Source organism: Cydia splendana, chromosome 13, assembly GCF_910591565.1.
Source record: "Cydia splendana chromosome 13, ilCydSple1.2, whole genome shotgun sequence".
Classification (NCBI taxonomy): domain Eukaryota; kingdom Metazoa; phylum Arthropoda; class Insecta; order Lepidoptera; family Tortricidae; genus Cydia; species Cydia splendana.
The window spans coordinates 2,688,452-2,708,045 of record NC_085972.1 but is presented as its reverse complement, the minus strand read 5'-3'; the positions used below and the strand labels follow the sequence as shown (position 1 = coordinate 2,708,045).

The 19,594-nt window shown below is 38.1% G+C and overlaps 1 protein-coding gene across 3 annotated transcripts in view; it reads left to right on the top strand.

Moving 5' to 3' along the window:
- The first annotated feature begins 323 nt into the window (after positions 1 to 323).
- The window catches only part of LOC134796355 (F-box/LRR-repeat protein 4), a 38,124-nt gene continuing 18,853 nt past the window's right edge, over positions 324 to 19,594 (top strand). For 2 of the 3 annotated variants that reach the window (XR_010144922.1, XM_063768514.1), the window contains exons 1-5: positions 324 to 662; positions 1,091 to 1,184; positions 2,311 to 2,503; positions 5,181 to 5,338; positions 7,609 to 7,730. Coding sequence is in view for 2 of the 3 variants with exons in the window: in XM_063768514.1 (XP_063624584.1) it covers positions 444 to 662; positions 1,091 to 1,184; positions 2,311 to 2,503; positions 5,181 to 5,338; positions 7,609 to 7,730 (786 nt within the window). In the remaining variant the exon portion in view is untranslated. The remainder of the gene's footprint in view (positions 663 to 1,090; positions 1,185 to 2,310; positions 2,504 to 5,180; positions 5,339 to 7,608; positions 7,731 to 19,594) is intronic. The other variant, XM_063768515.1, reaches the window with a different exon arrangement.

Genomic DNA, 19,594 nt, shown 5'->3' with positions numbered 1-19,594 from the left:
CAGCAAAAAAATTGCATGTCTTGGCGGATATGCAAGTGTTGCCAGCATAAAAAAACAGCATAATTAAATCAATTTATAACAAAATACTTATTTTTTTTCAAAATTTATAGAAAATTATAATAATTACAAATATGAATTCGTACTTATTTTAATTTAAATATTAATGCCACTAAAATTATATACATTTTATAGTGACATCTGGTGAAGTAGTTTGTGTAATCGGAAGTCAACTAATTTTGTCAGAAGCAAGATATAGAAGTCGCCTGCATCTTTACTGACGTTAACTACATTTGAAGTGTCCCCCCCCTGCTGTGCAGTGTGCATTGATTAAGCCTTCTGTGGCTCGAGCGGACGTTTACATACGTCCATAATAATAAAACTGTCGTAGGTACTTTTCCGCCACAACAAATACAAAAAACGTAAACAAACAATTCTAAGTAAAAATGCAGAGTGCTTCGGATGTGATCTCGTCGTTATTTTGGTTTAAAGATGAGGACAACGATGAACAAAAACCTGATATCATAGAACAATTTGTGCAGTACGTTGAAGATTTTAGTTCTCAATACGGAAGTGAAATCAGTGTATCATATACCGCTTTCAATCTTCGCGGTCCACCGTCGAACTTTCCAGATTATGGCGACTATCCTCAAGCTTTTGTGATGGTAAGTTCTGTAAATCAAGTTTAAAACAAACATTGCAACGACAAATTCCAACTTTTAATTAGTGCTCTTGTATTCTCGCTTTTCACGATAAAAATTGCACAGGCATTCAAAATATGTAGAAAATGCGATCACGTGCCGAGTCTCACATGAAAACTTGGATTTTTTCGTCTAAAACTTCATTTATATTTAAATGAAATAGCAGTATTATTTAAATTGATAAAAATAAACATTTCTCAGCTTAGCTTCAAAACAATTATTCCTACACATTAAACAAGTTGCATTTGAACTACCTATTCTTCCTATTTAAAAGATTATATATGTTGCTAAATGATGAAATTTTGATAAAAAAAATGCAAACTAACTTTATAAAAAGCATTTAGGTATCTCAATTTGTATGTATTACTAAACGACTATTATTTCGAAATCAGAGAACTTACGGTACCTGGTGGGAAGAAGCACCATCAGCTCAGGAAGACTACATGCCACAAAACAATAGGAGCATTCCAAGCCAGGATTTTGTTGGTTAGTATTTTTTAAGTAAACTTCATTACTACCACAGAATAAGTAATAGTACTACCGTACAGAAAGGAAACTTCCTACAAAACCGAAGTTTGACAGCGGTTCAGGGAATCATGCTGTCCCTTTCTAATATATGGCACTATCCCTTTCGGCTATTTAGGGTTGTCAAAATTCAAGCCATTATCTTATCTGTGGTCGTGCACACAAAGGGACGTCAAGTTGTGTTAACCCTAATAATTGCTCGGAGCAATGCTGAGCCGAACGGAGCTGAGTTTGCCCAAAGTCGGGAGTTTCGCACCCCTGTTACTACCTATGTCATTTTAAACATGAATAAGGTGGTGTCATTGCTTAAGAGCAGCAGTCGGCAACCTTTTAGCAGCCAAGGGCCACATTGCAGTTAACAAAGTGGATGCGGGCCGCACTTTGTTAATATTTATGACTTTATCAGACATTGTCATTTGTCAATATTACATACAAAATAGCCAGGGAGGCTCGTGGGCCGCAAGTGAGAGGTTCGGGGCCGCTGGTTGCCAACCGCTGCTTAAGAGAATTAGATTTTGAGTTTTAGATGTTCCACAGATGTCCAAGTTAAGGGAAGTTTCCAAAAAGTTGAAAAAAATACAGGCCTGGCCTGGTGTCGGACCACTGAGCTAGTTATGTACCTAATATTATCTTCTTTTTTTAATAAACGAATTTTAGTTTTATATTTTATTGTTTTACAATTAGGGAAATTTCAGAAAAATATCACAGGACACAAAGGAAACTTTCATTTTAGAAATGGAAAATTTCGATTCCTATATGAGTAGGTATGAATATACAAAAATATAAGATGTTTCTGACAGCTATTGAGGTGATAAATTTGCAATTTTGGAAACTTTCCAACAGCACATCATGGGTTACAAATGTTTTGGTAGCATGACGTAGGCGGAAACGGGGTCATTCGAAGCATGATTTTTCAAAAATCGTCAAAAAACGATGACGTAATTTATGGACAGCCCCTTATGAAATGTACTACTTATTAATTTTACAATGTGAACTGAATATAAAAATTTAGATGTATTTTTTATATTTCATTTATTGATCTTCATTCACGTTGAATATCCCATTTTGTAAACTCCTCTTCCAACAGAAGTATCGTTCGAGAAAGCTGTATACCCGGTCGAGGTGTCCGTATTTGAGACATACAATCCCGGTGCACTGGTTCGCATCTGGGCCCAGGGTCCGTCCATGTGGATGCTGCTATGGGAAGGTGAACCGGAGTATGCTGGGGATAGACCGAGGATTTTCAGTCCTCCGATAAGACAGATTGATGTATTAACAAGGTTAGTAGGAAACATTGTCATTATAATTTGAATCATGTTTTCTAGACAATTAAGTTTATTATTACAATTCACTCCTCCTCTCCTTTGTATTTGTAGGATCCTCCAATTGCAAATCCTTTTTCTAGCACTACTTTAAAATAAATTTACAAAGACAAAGAGGATTGTCATGACAATTAATAATTATTATTCTTTATTTATTATTTAAATATCAATAATATTCGAATTTAAACTGTTGTGAGACATACTAACATTGAATAATTTTACGGTTTAGACTCACTTGTTTTTAGTCACTCGCGCGACATGTTTCGGAGAGCCTAGGTCTCCTTTCTCAAGCACTGACAGTGCGAGCAGCGTTCACGACGGCCGTGTATCGCTTACTGCGGCTCGCCGCGTCGCACGCTGCGCGCGCGCCGAGAAAACAGGTTGGGGGAGGTCTTCCGCTGTTATTTTAGGCGGGCATAGTGGTGTGTTTGGGCTTGGGTCACCTAACACTTGTAGCGATACACAGCACGAACTCACTATGTCCACTACTAGGTATTCTGCTGAAGAAGCACAGGCTTCCATGCTGGCGGCACAGCCCAGCCGCTATCCCGATTGAAATTAGGGCGCCGCCCAATCTCGATTGCTTCACGTATTTTACGTGGTACGTAACATTTTTCTCGTACCAGTAATCAAACAAGTGAGTCTAAACCGTAAAATTATTCAAATCAATAATATTGTGTTTCTTTATGACACCGTCTCTATGAAGTAATAATTCATCAATCAATAATAAACTATTTTACCCCATATGTCTTTGAGTTTATTAACAGGACTTCCCACTTTAGTCATATAGCAATACAATATAAATGTACCCTCTACCACAGAATAAATAATAGTACGAGGTACAGAAGACTCACTCTCTAACAAAACGCGTCTGTTACGACTAGAACACATATGGCCGCTAGTGGGCGCAAGCACCACGCGCGGGTTATGGCTAGCCACCACAATTGGTGTGGGACGGATGTACTTGTAGCTACTTGTTGCGACGCGATGAAATCGCGGAGTGAGCCACGCCTGCCTCTACATCTGAAGTGGAGATCCTAAAACTCAGATGACTCCTGACCGGAGAGCCTACCACGAACCACGTTCGACGTGTTGCCTCTCTGTCGCACTTGTAAATTCGTACGTAAGTATTACAGGGAGGCAACAAGTCGAACGTGGATCGCGGTTAGCCCTCTGATGTTATCTAGTTAATAGAGTCACATAAAAAAACATCAATCAAGTGCCACTGGAGGCCACCTTCTTTAGTACCTATATGACATCTATTTCAGTTAACAGTTAATATCAGGGACCGAATACCGGTATATTTTTCATACCAATTAACCGGTATTCAATTTCAGTATTGCGGTTGTTTATGTATATTTTTGCATTTAATTTAGCTAATCTGGGGCCGATTGCATAACAAACTACAACTAATATTACAAGCGGAACTCCTTATTTAATAAGTGAAATTAGAAAAGGAGTTCCGCTTGTAATATTAGTTGTAGTTTGTTATGCAATCGGCCCCTGATCAACCATATTCCTTACCTAAATACTATAGGTATTCTTAATATCAAAGAAATATTGTGAATGCTATGAGATATTTTGATATATAGTTATACCGGAAACGGTCCCTGGTTAATATAGTAGTGTGACAACTTAAGACTGCATCGACCGTCCAGTGGCGCCCTAATTGTGAGAATTGTGTTTTCTGATAAACCAATTAATTTCTGTATACATCAGTATATTACTATTGTTATCCTACTGATTTCCCAACTTTTGGTCTTTGTCACATAAGTGCCTCAGGCTAAATGTTTCTCCAGCCATCAGAGTATGGTTAGACGTTAGACACAACAAAATCACCCTGTAAAATTTAATATTTTTTTGTTTATTCCGTTTTTGAAACATGTTGCGAGGTGTAGACCTACCCCCTTATTCATACTTAAAACTTTACGGGCCTGATTTAGTTAAATTATGTTTTATCCAGGGACCATTACCGGTTCTAATAATCAAAATCAAATATCTCATAGCATTCACAATATTTCTTTGATATTATAGAATAGTATGTAGGTAAGGATAATGGTTGATCAAATTAGCTAAATTAAATGCAAAAATATACATAAACAACCGCGATACCGAAATTGAATACCAGTTAATTTAGTATGAAAAACATACCGGTATTCGGTCCTTGGTTTTATCCCTTTCTTACATATACATAAGTCAAAATGACAGATAAAGACAAACGATTATTAGCTAATTGAGGTTTGTAGCGTTTATGAATAAGGGGGCTAGTTTATACCAAATGTAACTCCGGATAAAGAAAAAAACGTGCCTCGGAAATAAAGAAAAAGTCATTCTCGGATAGATGGCGCACACACCTTTGGCCTATGGTCGGCTAGATGGCGTTGACGACACCGTTTCATATTTAACAATTTTAACACATAGGTATCAGTGAATGAGCATGGGTCAAAATGATATAAAAATAATTTATCCATATATATAATTTTTTTTCGATAGTTTTATACGTTTTCATTTTGAGTTTTAGTCGTGTGTCGATAGATGGCAGTAAATTTACTGTGACTACAAAATTTACTATGACGGGACCCCTCTATACTGTCTATTCTCTTTGTTTATACTCAACAAATGGTATTTCTTCCAGAGTGCTAAGACTGGAGTTCAACCACAAACTGCTGCCATACTACACGGAACTCGATGCCGTATTGTTGAAAGGAAGGGAGCCTTGCAAGTTCCAAGTTAAGAACAAACTCATGTGTCCGTCGCTGCTGCATAAGATAAATGGGCCTGTCATGGAGAAGGGTAAGAAATATATTTAAATTTATTTTTAGGGTTCCGTGCCCGAAGGGTAAAAACGGGACCGTATTACTAAGACTCCACTGTCCGTCTGTCTGTCACCGGGCTGTATCTCATGAACCGTGATAGCTAGCTATCAACGATATAACTATACAACAGTTGAAAGATTCACAGATGTATTTCTGATGTTGCCGCTATAACAACAAATACTAAAAACAAAATAAAATAAATATTTAAGTGGGGCTCCCATACAACAAACGTGATTTTTGACCGAAGTTAAGTAACGTCGGGCGGGGTCAGTACTTGGATGGGTGACCGTTTTTTTTTTGCCGGTTTTTGCATTATGGTACGGAACCCTTCGTGCGCGAGTCCCACTCGCACTTGCCCGGTTTTTTTTTCATAATAAAATTTGAACGTAAAGTCCGTTACATAGTTTTATTAGCTTTATAGTATGTTGCGTCACCTACTGACATTGATTTATCTAATGAAGTAAGAAGATATTTCTGTGTCACCTTGATGTTATAAATAGCAGTCTGTAGTCTAATCACCTTAGGAAAGTAATTAGGAAATTAGGTTGGTGTAATATTCTAAAACTGCAACATACTGGGTGCCTAGACAAGATGCCAATCGTTCACGCTCCGTAGAGTAGCGTCAAAGAGAATAGAGTGTATAGAGGCGGATTGTCAAAGTAAATTATGTAGCCACTGTAAATAGTGTAAATTTACTGCCATCTTTAGACAGAATATTAAAATTGTTAGAACGCCATTTGACTATGATCCTTATTCTTTCACTGATATTTGTTAACTTGTTAAATATTAACATTAACGCCATCTACTCGACTGTAGGCCAAAGGTATGGTGCAATCTTTTTGAGCGAAGGCGCCATAACCTTCAGCCTACTCTCGAGTAGATGGCGTTCATATTAATATTTAACAAGTTAACACATATCAGTGAAAGATAAAAGACAGTTTTAATCTTCTGTCGAACGATGGCAGTAAATGAACTGTAGCTACATAATTTACCATGACAGTAACTCTCTATTTCAAATTCTCTTTGGTAGCGTAGTTATAATATATCTCTCTTCTCTATCATTCTCCATATTAGTTGAGTTAGCGACAGAGACAGTTGCGTTTCGTTGCAACGGGACAGAATATAACAAGAAATAGTTGACTCACCCACTTAAGACATTGTACAAACTAGGTATGTTTGACCTACATTTAGTGTTTACTGTTTACTAGCGGTTATTCAACAGGTCATGTCTTACATAAAATAATGGCTTGTGACTTATACTACACCGACGTAATAGTGCAATAGGGGCTAAAATAGGCTATTTTGTTATGGAGTCGAATCGGCTACTCCTTATGAAACTAAACGTTTGGTACTATGCAATTAGTTAGGTATAATAGAGTGACGTCTTTTTATACCTACTTATTGTCAACGAACTAGACTAACTGTGGGGTAAGACTAACACAGTTTATTTTGTTTTGCTCGGGGCAAGACAAACAGTATGAGGATTCCATACATGTGATAGTCTTAACCCGGTGATAGTCTTACCCCACCTTATAGAAGTCTGACTAGAGCTCAAAATTACCCCAAAATATAAATGCCTCGTAGAACGGAAGAGGGCAGCCTCTTGAATATGACCGTATTTTGCTGCTACTAGGATATTTTTCTTCCTTTAAATCCGTTCGTAATTTCTACTGCGTGCGTTATCTCTCCGGGAAATAAGTGTGATTTGTATGTGTGTGTTTGTGTTAAGATCAATTAAAATAGAAAACATGAACGAGGAAATACACAAATTGTGTCGCTTAACTTCAAACTCGGGTAAATCCATTCGACCCTCAGCAAATATCTACCCTATTACCTTTTCATATTACCAAAATCGCATGATCTGACAGATGGATTTACCTTACCCGAGTGTGATGTTAATTTTAAAGCTAAACAGAGGTAGAGGGACAGGGGGTGCGACCCTCGGTCCGGATCGTACCTGGTCCAACAGATCTCATTGGCCATTCAGCGCGGTAACGCTGCCAGCGTAATGGGGACTTTTGAGCCAGGTACGATTCGTGACGGTTAGATTGTTTAACTTAGATTTTGACTTAGCCTGTTGCGGATATCATCCTTGGTATGTTTGGGACGAAGCATGTTGCTGATTTGCATTCGTAGCCACCGGACGAAGCCTGCGTTGCGGATTTCTTACATACAACTGGAGTATTTTTTAACATTAAAATATATGGATCTGTTCCACATTTAAACAACAGTAGCGTTTGTCAACAGGTCAGCTGTTGCATAAAATAATGGCGTCCAACCTGCACGAGTCGGTAATGCCACCCGCGGCGCTAGGGGGCAAGATGCAGATCGACACGGGGCCGCCGCCGGGAGACTTTGAACGGCTACCGGTAAGAATAGATAGAATACTCTTTATTGGCACAGCTCAGTAAAAAGAAATACCCTGGACGGCTATGAGAACCAATAAGTCCATCCTAGAGGAGCTGAAAATCATCACGCGGCTCTCTACAATATGTCAAAAACGCGCACTCAGCTTCTTGGGTCATATCATGCGGTCTAAAAAGCATGACCTAGAAAGGCAGATTATCTTGGGCCAAATAGAGGGCAAGCGAGCGCGAGGAAAATCACCCACGAGATGGTCTGATGTTGTGAAGAGGGTGGTTGACGGCAACATGCAGTGCGTGACCCATATGGCCTATGATCGCACACTGTGGAGACGGAGCATACATGGTTGCGACCCTCAGCAATGAGGGACCGAGGAAGAATGCAGTAAAAAGATACAAAAGAAATGAAACAATTGATTAAATGTAGAGGCAGAAAACAGGCGGTTTTATCTCTAAAGATTAAGAAATCTCTTAAGTTTTATATACCTACAGTGGAAATGTTTGGATTAATCCCTGTCGATTCTTTCCGCCATCAGCCTACGCGACATTTCCATCTTCACCTCTTAGCTTAGATGGTTCTTCTTCCAGTGCCATCTCCTACCGGAGGACGGCTATCATGAGGGCTATACGAACTTTAGACACAGCTGCGCGGAATAATGAAGGTGTGCTCTGTTTGAACCATGTTCGGAGATTTTTGTGCCATGAGTTACGTCTTCGTCCGGATGATCTTTTCCCTTGGATCTTTCCTTGTATAACGAGCTGAAAGAGTTCAAAACTTCATATTTCTCGTTTCAGCTTACGTTTTTTTACTGTCTTTAAAACCTCGACCTCTTTATTTACTAACTGCAGCACACAGCTTAGATGGTTAGCAGTTTTCAAGTGCGATTCTCCAGCTTCCTGCCTCGCACAGCTAAATAGTGGAATGAACCTGCCGTATTTCCGGACCGATACGACCTTCATACCTTCAAGAAAAGAGCGTACCTACTCCTACCTTGAAGGCTGGCAACGCATTTGTGTTGCGGGGCATGTCTTATTCTTCCATACCTACCTCTCTCTCGCCCGTCAATCTCATCATTCACTTGCGTTCGTTTCATATCATCTCTCACACAGTCCATTCACCTTTTCCTCGGTTTTCCTCTCCCGTTAATTCCCTCCACATTCATTCGTAATACCTTTCTCGTCACATGACTTTCATCCCTCCACATCACATGCATGCCCGTACCGTACCGTACCACGCTAGGCGATTCGCTCTTACCTTTTCTACTAATGGGTGCAACTTTCAGGATTCCTCTTATATACTCATTCCTTATCCTATCCATTCTTGTTATGTGTAGTGACACATCCATCTTAACATTCATCATTCATTTTAACTATACAGGGTGATTGGTAATTCGCCGTATTCCTTGAAAGGGGTTATTCTATGGGTCATTTGCAGTGATTTAAGTCCAGTCAACCAGGGTAACACTTTAAACTCTCGCGTTTTGTACACATATTTAATTACACAAACGGTAAACGGTTTAAAGGTAAAAACAATGAAATTATATCGCGGTAGACCCGTTTGTGTAATTAAATATGCAGTCAACCAGGGGTCAAAACTCATTGGTTTTCAAGTTATTTGAGTTTTTAGTTTTTTGTTTAAAAAACCCGCCTTTCGACTAAAAAGTGGTAATTGTGAAAAAACTACTGAAATTTGGAATAAAAAAAAGCATTCATCTAATAGCCAATGAACTACTGATTACGTGAAATAAAAAAAAGCCAAAGCTTTCCAAAATCTTCAAAAAAAAAGGATTTGAAGTCCCAATTTTTTTGTAATTTTCCCAAGACTTTGTAACATTTTAAGGCATTACTTAAAAAAAAAGTATGACACTTTGCGTACAAAATACAGAAATAAGTTCCTCAGTTCCTCAGCTTTCCAAAAAAGTACGAATGTCGACAATTTCTCGTACACTTTTTGAAATAATAATAATAATAGCAGAGCATGCGGAAGACTTGACCTAGCGTACGTGACTAATAAAGCCCAAGAAGATCCTAAAATGACATAAACAAACCGATTAAGGGACAAATAAAGCCCATGGAGATAATAAAGTGACACAAACAAACCGATTAATAGTCACGTACGCTAGGTCAAGTCTTCCGCCTGCTCTGCTATTATTATTATTATTTCAAAAAGTGTAAGAGAAATTGTCGACATTCGTACTTTTTTGGAAAGCTGAGGAACTCATTTCTGTATTTTGTACACAAAGTGTATTTTTTTTTTAAGTAATGCCTTAAAATGTTACAAAGTCTTGGGAAAATTACAAAAAAATTGTGACTTCAAATCCTTTTTTTTTTTTAAATTCTGGAAAGTTTTGGCATTTTTTTTTATTTCACGTAATCAGTAGTTTATTGGCTATTAGATGAATGCTTTTTTTAATTCCAAATTTGAGTAGTTTTTTCACAATTACCACTTTTTAGTCGAAAGGCGGGTTTTTTAAACAAAAAACTAAAAACTCAAATAACTTGAAAACCAATGAGTTTTGACCCCTGGTTGACTGGACTTAAATCATTGCAAATGACCCATAGAATAACCCCTTTGGGGCTATTCATAAATTACGTCATTTCAAATTAGGGGGGGGGGGGGGTCTGGACATCGGATGACGGTAGCATGAAGTAGGAGGAAATGGGGTCATTTAAGCATGATTTTTGGATGATTATAGGGGGGGGGGGTCAAAAATCGTCAAAAATCGATGACGTAATTTATGGACAGCCCCATTCAAGGAATACGGCGAATTACCAATCACCCTGTAGAAGTCGACTATTGCTGAAAAATTATCCCACGGAAATTGGGCCGAGTGCTGCGTGCTACTTAACTCTACTGCGCACATGGCGACATGACACCGTCAAATATTGTAATGCCGCGCAAAAGATTTGACATAGAGAATTTGATTTTATAGCCAGTCAAAACTTTTATTGAACAATAACAACTTTTGTTGGTTCTGGTGGTGGTGGCTGATGGTGGTTTCAGCTTGACCATTGATCTTTTAAATCCCAGTAAAATACACCATTTAGAACCATTCACGGGCGAATGCTACATGATATGTATTGTTTATAGGGCACCTTCTATAAATATCATTGACCTAGGGGTTATTCAATGATAATGCAATCTCGAATCGAGAATGAATATACGTTGTTTACGTTGTTTAGCATAGGCGCATTAGAAATTGTTCTATTTTTATCCTCTGAGAATAAAAATGGTACAGTTTGAGAACTCGCATGAGAGTCGCGAGTCACGTCGAGTTACTTGGAGGGCATCCGATAAAATTGTGACATTTACGGCCGGGTCCAGACGGGTGTAACGTGTAATGTAATCCATCGTGTAATGTAACACGAATTCTGTGTGTAGACGCCACAGCCATTAGGGTTCCGTACCCAAGGGGTAAAACGGGACCCTATTACTAAGACTCCGCTGTCCGTCCGTCCGTCCGGCCGTCCGTCTGTCACCAGGCTGTATCTCACGAACCGTGATAGCTAGACAGTTGAAATTTTCACAGATGATGTATTTCTGTTGCCGCTATAACAACAAATACTAAAAAGTACGGAACCCTCGGTGGGCGAGTCCGACTCGCACTTGTCCGGTTTTTTTTAATTACCGTCTGGACCCGGCTTACGGCGCGTCACTGCGATTCCGCACCGTCAACGTGTGTTGGCCGAGCATGGATTAGTGATCCAGAGTCGTGGGTTCGAGCCCTGTTTTATCCACTTTTTATTGATATTCAAGCTTAATTGTCAGAACTCGGAATCACCTCTTTCTCGTCAAGCCTCGAAGTACAGTACACTAGACACACTTAGTACAGCCTCCTTAATCCTGTGTGTATGTGTGCGTGCGTGTGTAATGATAGCAAGTCGTAACAATAATTGCCGGTTGCAGTTATCAAAACAATAGCCATGGATTCCTGACCTAGACACATCAACATGAGTCATGTGATAACATTTACGTTACGCGTTTCTAACAATAGTGTTGTGAAAAATTATATCATTCATTAGCTAAATACGTAAAAGTTATTTTAATGGATTTGTTTGCTGAATGAACTGTCACCTGCGGTATTTCCGGTCCTTCGAACCTTCAAGAAAAAGAGTGTTTTATTTTATCGTATGGCATTATATTATACAGATTCAGAAAAATCATAAATCTAACTCCAGAGTATTAATCCACCTGATAGCTTCGTCGTTCAATTTTATCAGGTCTTCCGGGGGGCCTCCAGTGTATCGAGTAGATGGGCACTCTTGGAAAATATGTCGAATACTCTGTTCCTCGGCACCACAGTGACAGGCAGGATACTTCCACCCAGCCGCAACGGTATTTATATAGGGCACAGCGACCGTGGCCGGTGCGCAATCTATTAAGGTTACACCATATGTACGCCTCGGCAGTTCAAATCCATCTATTTTCTTATCCGGGATAATCCCCGATCCAAACTTTCCATCCATTGTGGTTATCCTAGTCCATAATTGCGTCCAAGAAAATAGTGTAATCTCATCTTAAAGGCAGGCGAGGCACTTGCAACCCCTCTGGTGTCATAAGAGCCATATTCTTCAGAGTGTTTTTATACTTAAGCGATTTTCTTGTCTCGTTCTTCTTCCTTGTCGTATTCTCATGGCTGAGGGACGTGACGTATGTGGACGCTTTTCACCAGTGCTCTCCAAGCCGCTCTGTCTTCGGCCCAGTGCATGCTAGCCTGCAATGTGGCGTTTGTCTCTGACGTTATTCTGTCCGCCCAACGCGTGACCATACGTCCATCCCTACCCTTCCTTGCCATGCGGCCAGTAATAATGAGCTTTTCCAGGCTATCTGGCCCTGTCCTGCTCAGATGACGGAAGAAACCAAGTACACGTTGGGAGCAAACAGTGGAAAGCCACGTTCCAATGTTAAGTTCGTCGAAGTTACACATAGGTAACTTGGCATTGAAAACGCAGAACCTCGTCAACGTACACTTAAATGGTTTTTTATTGCCTATTATACTTTTAATAGGCAGCTACACACTTTAATTGCGTCTAGGATTGCCTTGTTTATAGCCAAATCGATAGGGTACAGACAGATGAACAGAGTCGCACCATAAAGGTTCCTATTTACCTTTTTGGTACAGAACCCTAAAAGAACCCGAAGTTAAATACAGATTTTGTATTGTTAGTTATGGAAGACTGTATATTAGCTACATTCCAACAACAAAGTTTTCTAAACGTATCTAAGTAGGTAGCTAGTAATAGTACATTATTGTCGAGGCTCGGAAGTAGCTACTTGCAGGCTGAGGATTCGTTTTAAACGGACGACCTTGGGAGTCCGTTTAATTGAATCCGAAGCCAGCAAGTAGCCTTCCAGTCGAGTCATATATAGTGCTTTTCTCAAAAATGGTGCATAAATATAAATATCATAGAAATATTTTACAAAAGCAACTTTCTTACGTATATATTTTCACAGAAAAAAGTAGAAACAATTGAAAAAATTAGCTTTGCCGCCTTTTTATTTTTTTAATAAAAAAATAGAAGTGTATTTTTCTGCCGAAAATACGCCAACCTATTTGAGACAGCTAAATAGTCGCGGTACTAATCTTCTGTTTGGCTGTTTAATGGGCCTGTGCCTTCATTTGATATGGCCATTTCAACTTTTAAAAAGTTTGGAACTCGACAAATAATGGAATTTGTATGCAACATTGCAGTCCCAAAATCGAGACTGCAATGTTTTTAACTTTTTAATTTTTGACTAACCATAAACTACGCGTTTCGCAACCTATTTTTTGAACGGCAAAGTCGACTTTGCCGTCCATTTTTGAGAAAAAATATTTTAAGTATTCATATACCAGTAACAAAATCCCGCTCTTTGTATGTCATGTCATTGTCGTTATTCATATGAATAAATTGTTATAAAATGTGACATTCTTAGCCAAAAGGCAGCATGTCATGTCTAATATAAATTCTGCCTGCGACTTCGTCTGCGTATGATGATGATGATGATAAAAACGACTAAGTACTTATTTCCTTCCTCGGGCTTTAACCTATACTCGTACCAAAATTCATCTAAATCGGTTCAGCGGTTTAACCGTGAAAAGGCAACAGACAGATAGAGTTGATTTCGCATTTTTAATATTAGTAGGGATAGAAAGGAGACCTTGTAACTATCAGGAAATTGTAAACTGCATTAATATTGCAATTAATTATTCCTTAAAAAGGATTTACTCGTTTCGTCCATTAACTTTGATTTCCTGGAAACTAAGTAAATACACTTTATTTTTAATTGCAATTTAAAATGTAAATAGTAATGTTGTTAACAAACGAAAGACGAAGTACTATACCTACGTATATAATTATACAGGGTGATTCAGGAGACGTGAGCAGGACTAATACTGCACGTTTCGTAGATTATAAGCAACACTTTCGTATCAGTATTAGTGAGGTTAACGTTAATTTTCTAGTCGTGTTGAAAAAAAAAGTTATTAATTTATTTACGACATGCGTGGTCACCCTAAAATTAGAATACTAAACTACCGATATTCTGTGTCAAATTGAATGTCACCACTGTCATCGCGGTCTGGTTACTTTTGAAAACTCGTATCTCACTCAAGTTTGACAGTTTATTTTCTTCGTAATCAAAAATTAAAGAGGTTTTATGCTTATTAATTAGGTCTTGTAGGGTGACCATGATTGTAGAGGATTAAATTTGCCCTCACCAAAAAGTTAAAAAATAGGAAACAATCTGGCTGTTTCACCTAAATACGACGGTGATCGATCAATTATCAGTTACTGAGTGTGCAGGATTAGTCCTGCTCACGTCTCATGAATCACCCTGTATATGTTAGGTAGGTATATGAATAAAAACCGGACAAGTGCGAGTCGGACTCACCCACCGAGGTTTTCGTACTTTTTAGCATTTGTTGTTATAGCGGTAACAGAAATACATCATCTGTGAAAATTTCAACTGTCTACCTATCACGGTTCATGAGTTACAGCCTGGTGACAGACAGAGTGACAGTGGAGTCTTAGTAATAGGGTCCCGTTTTTACGCTTTGGGTACGGAACCCTAAAAACGATTATCGTGGAAAAAACTAGTTATTTCACTGTACAAAAATCAAAACAATTTTCAATTATACTCGTAGTCTGTGCGGAAAGAGAAGAGTCGTGGAATGTATGGGGCCTATTACATTACATTCCACGACTTTTCTCTTTCCGAACAGATTACAGGTGGGGTTAAAGTGACGTCACAAAGTTTGAGACACATTATTGTTACTGACTCTGCTATCCTTGTATATTAAACCGTATATAAAACTGAAATAAATGTTTACTTGAGCCTATTTAAATTCAAATGTTGGTCGGTGTTCTACACGACTCTTCTACTTTATCAGTAAGACTCGATTCTAATTCTTGATTTTGTACTCACTAGCGATCCGCCCCGGCTTCGCACGGGAAAACTTAACAAATTATACACCTGAACCTTCCTCAAGAATCACTCTATTGATAGGTGAAAACCGCATGAAAATCCGTTCAGTAGTTTTTGAGTTTATCGCGAACATAAAAATAGACAGACGCGGCGGGGGACTTCGTTTTATAAGATTTATGATAATCCACTTATAGAAGATACAATCCTTGATACAATGCCTCAGGGGCCTATTTTAGATTTAATCTAGTTAATAATTTCGTTTAGTAGTACCACTTTATATATATTGTATGTAAATATATGATTTAAAAAAAAAACATAGAAGTTCGGTAGAGCAGAATGAATATCAGCGCGAAGTACGTATTTATACAAACACGAGTTCTTGTTCTTGCCCCTATGATGGTCTTCCCAACCAAAAATTTTATATCTCGTGAGTAACCCATATTCAAGAACAAAGTGCCTATATTCAAATGTAAAAATCCCATATCTTATAATATAATCCCTATGTCGGCAATCTAACATGGGGCATATTTTTGAGTAAGTTGTATACATCTAAATTTTATATAGATGTTTTCCATCGTATTTTCTCGGAAACGTTCGTATTTGTCATGCTACTTCAGTCAACCTCAATACTTTTTGTACCGAGACTGAAATACTGAAATAGTAATAGCGCGTTCGTACGTTTCCATGAAAATACGAAGGAAAATAATTATACAAGCAATTATTTAGCACTACATCTGTACCTGACGGTACTATTACTAGTAGAATAAAGCAAGCTAATAGTTCTGAAAAACCGCGAGCCATTCAGTTCATTTTGCTTGTGTTCCACGTCGAAACACAAACTTGTGTCTTAAACTTTTCAAAAGTCACAGAGGTAGACCAGAAAGTACTGACATAAACAACATTACGATTCATAAGAATCCGTCCCCAGTGACGGCGGCCGATATCAACATAACGACCTATAAATAGAAGATCTGTATAAGAAGGTAGTAATGAGATGTTCCTCGTGCCTTTTTTTATCCTTTTGGTCAAGTTTATTTAATAAATACTGGAAAATTTGACAACATGAGTTGTAACAGAGTCACTTTTAGCAAAGAGAATACAGTGTATAGAGGCGGATTGTCACAGTAAATTTAGTGCCATCTTTCGACAGAAGATTAAAAGTATTAGAACGCCATTTGATTTTGATCCTTATTAATTCACTGATATGTGTTAACTTATTAAATATTAATATTAACGCCATCTACTCGACACTAGGCCAAAGGTATGGTGCAATCTTTGCGAGCGATGGCGCCATAACCTTCAGCCTACTCTCGAGTAGATGGCGTTAATATTAATATTTAACAAGTTAACACATATCAGGTAAAGAATAATGATCAAAGTCAAATGGCGCTCTAACAGTTTTAATCGTCTGTCGAAAGATGGCAGTAAATGTACTGTAGCTACATAATTTACCATGTCAGTAACTCTCTCCTTCAAATCCTCATTGCTTTTAGTTAATATTCTGTTACATTAAAGTGGCGTAAAAGAAAATTAGCCCACAGGTTGAATACCAGCAAGTTTACGCTCCACCTAGTTAAGAAGTCTGCTGGGCTGATACTGTAAGGGTCACCCCAGATATATCGACGCGCAATGTACAAAAGCCGATAAGAAAAAGCTTTATGTCTGCGCAATAAGAGCGAAAAAGCCGTCGACGCATCGGCAATCGCCGGCCGATGCGAGCTGAGTCGAACGACGACTTTTTCGCTCTTATTGCGCAGACATAATTTTCATATCGGCCTTTGCCGATTCCGCGTCGATATATCTGGGGAGACCTTAAAGGAACAGAAAGTGGTAAAGAGAAGTGCCAAGACACAGGTCAGGAAATTATACACCTACTTTTACGAAATCGCACTGCTACGTATAATGGACGATATAACGTGTGGTTGCTGAATATTGTGTTGGTAACAATTTACAGACAATATGAAAGATAAATAGAAACACAAAATAGTCTGCAAAAATCCATAAAAATACAGGTGACCAAAAAATAAGTGCATTCCCGTTGCCAGGGAGGTTTTGGGATTATACTGAGCAACTTTTACTATGAGAACTACCCCGAAATCGCGAAAAAAAATGTACCCTCCCATAGAAAATGGACCAGCCATAATGTATTTTTCGCATCCAATTTTTTTCCGCCATTTCGCTAATAGTTGCTCAGTATAATCCCAAAACCTCCCTGGCAATGGGAATGCACTTATTTTTTGGCCACCGTGTAAGATTTGGTAGGCTATCTGAAGGTATGTCTGGACTAAAAAGCGAATTAAGAGTTTATCACAACGGGAACTATAAATGGCGAAATGTACGTAATTAATGTTTTGAGAAATGTTTGTTGCCATGCTGCTCGCATTTAACACATCCGTGTTGTTTTGGCTAGATTTGGCCACCTGCCATTATGTAAAAATAGTCAAAAAGTTTTCTGTGCATCATAATGTGCATATAGCCGACGGTACTGAACTTCACCCAATTGAATATGTTACTGGGTTCATATCTCCGGTGGCAAAATGACGGAGTTATGAAGTAACAAACATTATAAATAAAACCTCCTTTTAGACGGGGGAACAAACTTTGAATTGTTCGAGAACATCACATTATGTCCTACAGTATATTTGTGTTTGGAATATTATAGAACACTATTGTGTGAATGTATGTGTAAAGTTATCTCAAAAAAATATATTGAGATTTTTCGAAAAAAATTTTTTTAAAATTTAGTTTTTAAAAAGATGTAAACATTAAATTGTACAGTAGTGATTTTTTATTCAAAGAGCAAAACTAAATATTTTACTCTGTAAGTAAAATATCCCCCACTTTTTTAGTGGTACATACGTCACGAGCAATAAAAATGATTAAAATAAATAATTACTATACAACATTAATTAAACACTTGGTGATTTTCCACTATATTGTTACGCCAATTATTCTACTCAATATAAAAAAAAGAAAATCCAGGGGATTTTGTTTTTACTATTTTTTAAACAATTATAACGAATTTTAGCCCACGCGCACTAATTCTACAGTATTTTTTTTTAATGCACCATAAAGCCTGTACTGAATGTTATCACAGCGTCAAAGTATCTCCTATTAATACACTGAGCGTTCGACACAATTGTAAAAATGGTTATCCTTAAATTATTTAAATGATCGGCGCGGGGCGGGAGGGGAGGGGAGGCAATGGCGATAACTCAAAACATGCGACCGCAGAGCAACGCGTCGACTCAGGATGTAGGTATCTTAGGAGTTAGCAAACGCTAGTTATATACAATATGGAGAAAAATATGGGCTCCGTTTATTTAGTAGAATTAGTATTGCATTTAACCTTTACCTACTCGATACTGCCGGTGCATTATGGATGGCTTTATCCATCTTTATTCAAGTGATAAAATATCTGTCACTTTTCACACACAAAGTGACGGACACCGCTTTATCACGCTGTAAGAACGACCATCTTTGACGATCTGGTTTCGACCGTAATGCAAGCTAGATAAACCTTTTTGTAAATATTGACTTAGAATCCAAGACCTTTAACAAAATGGCTGTCATGATAGTCGTTGTCTGGATGTTCTTGGGTGCAGATTTTTAAAACGAGAACTATTTAAAAAAAATATCGGGTGCGGATTTCAAAACATGTTTCCGAAATTGTCGGAGATGCAGATTTCAAAAATAATGTCCGTTTTGGAATCCAAGATGGTGGTCTTGCAATTTTTCGTAAAAGTCGTTATGATATTCATTCCGTACTTTTTAGTATTTGATGTTATAGCGGTAACAGAAATACATAATTAGTGAAAATTTCAACTGTCTAGCTATTACGGTTCATGAGATACAGCCTGGTGACAGACAGACGGACAGATGGACAGACGGACAGTTCAGTCTTAGTAATATGGTCCCGATTTTACCCTTTGAGTACGGAACCCTAAAAAAATGTTCGTTTTGGATCCAAGATGGCGGCCACGCACTTTTTTGTAAAAGTTGTCATGGTACTCATTTCCGAATTTTTTGGGGGTGCAACTTTCAAAAATAATGTCCGTTTTGGAATCCAAGATGGCGGTCATGCACTTTTTCATTTAAGTCGAGTTGATACTCTTTACAAATACATATTTAGGGGATGCAGCTTTTAAAAACAATGTCCGTTTTGGAATTCAAGATTCGCAATTTTTCGTAAAAAATCATCATGATCAGACAAAAGTTCTAGTCGCAAAAACGATTGTTTGAGTCTATATAAGAGTATGAGTTTTTTTTAGTATTCCGTTATGTTCCTATTAATATTATCTAACATTTTATTACAAAACATTTCGCGTTGTTTTACAATATACCCGTTTTTTATTGGTTGTCCAAAAGACCAAAAGTTGGTTTTCCATAGTAGGACAGATTGTTCCCTTGCAACAGCGCACCATAAAACTTTGTATCATGAAAAAATACTGTCGCGGAATTG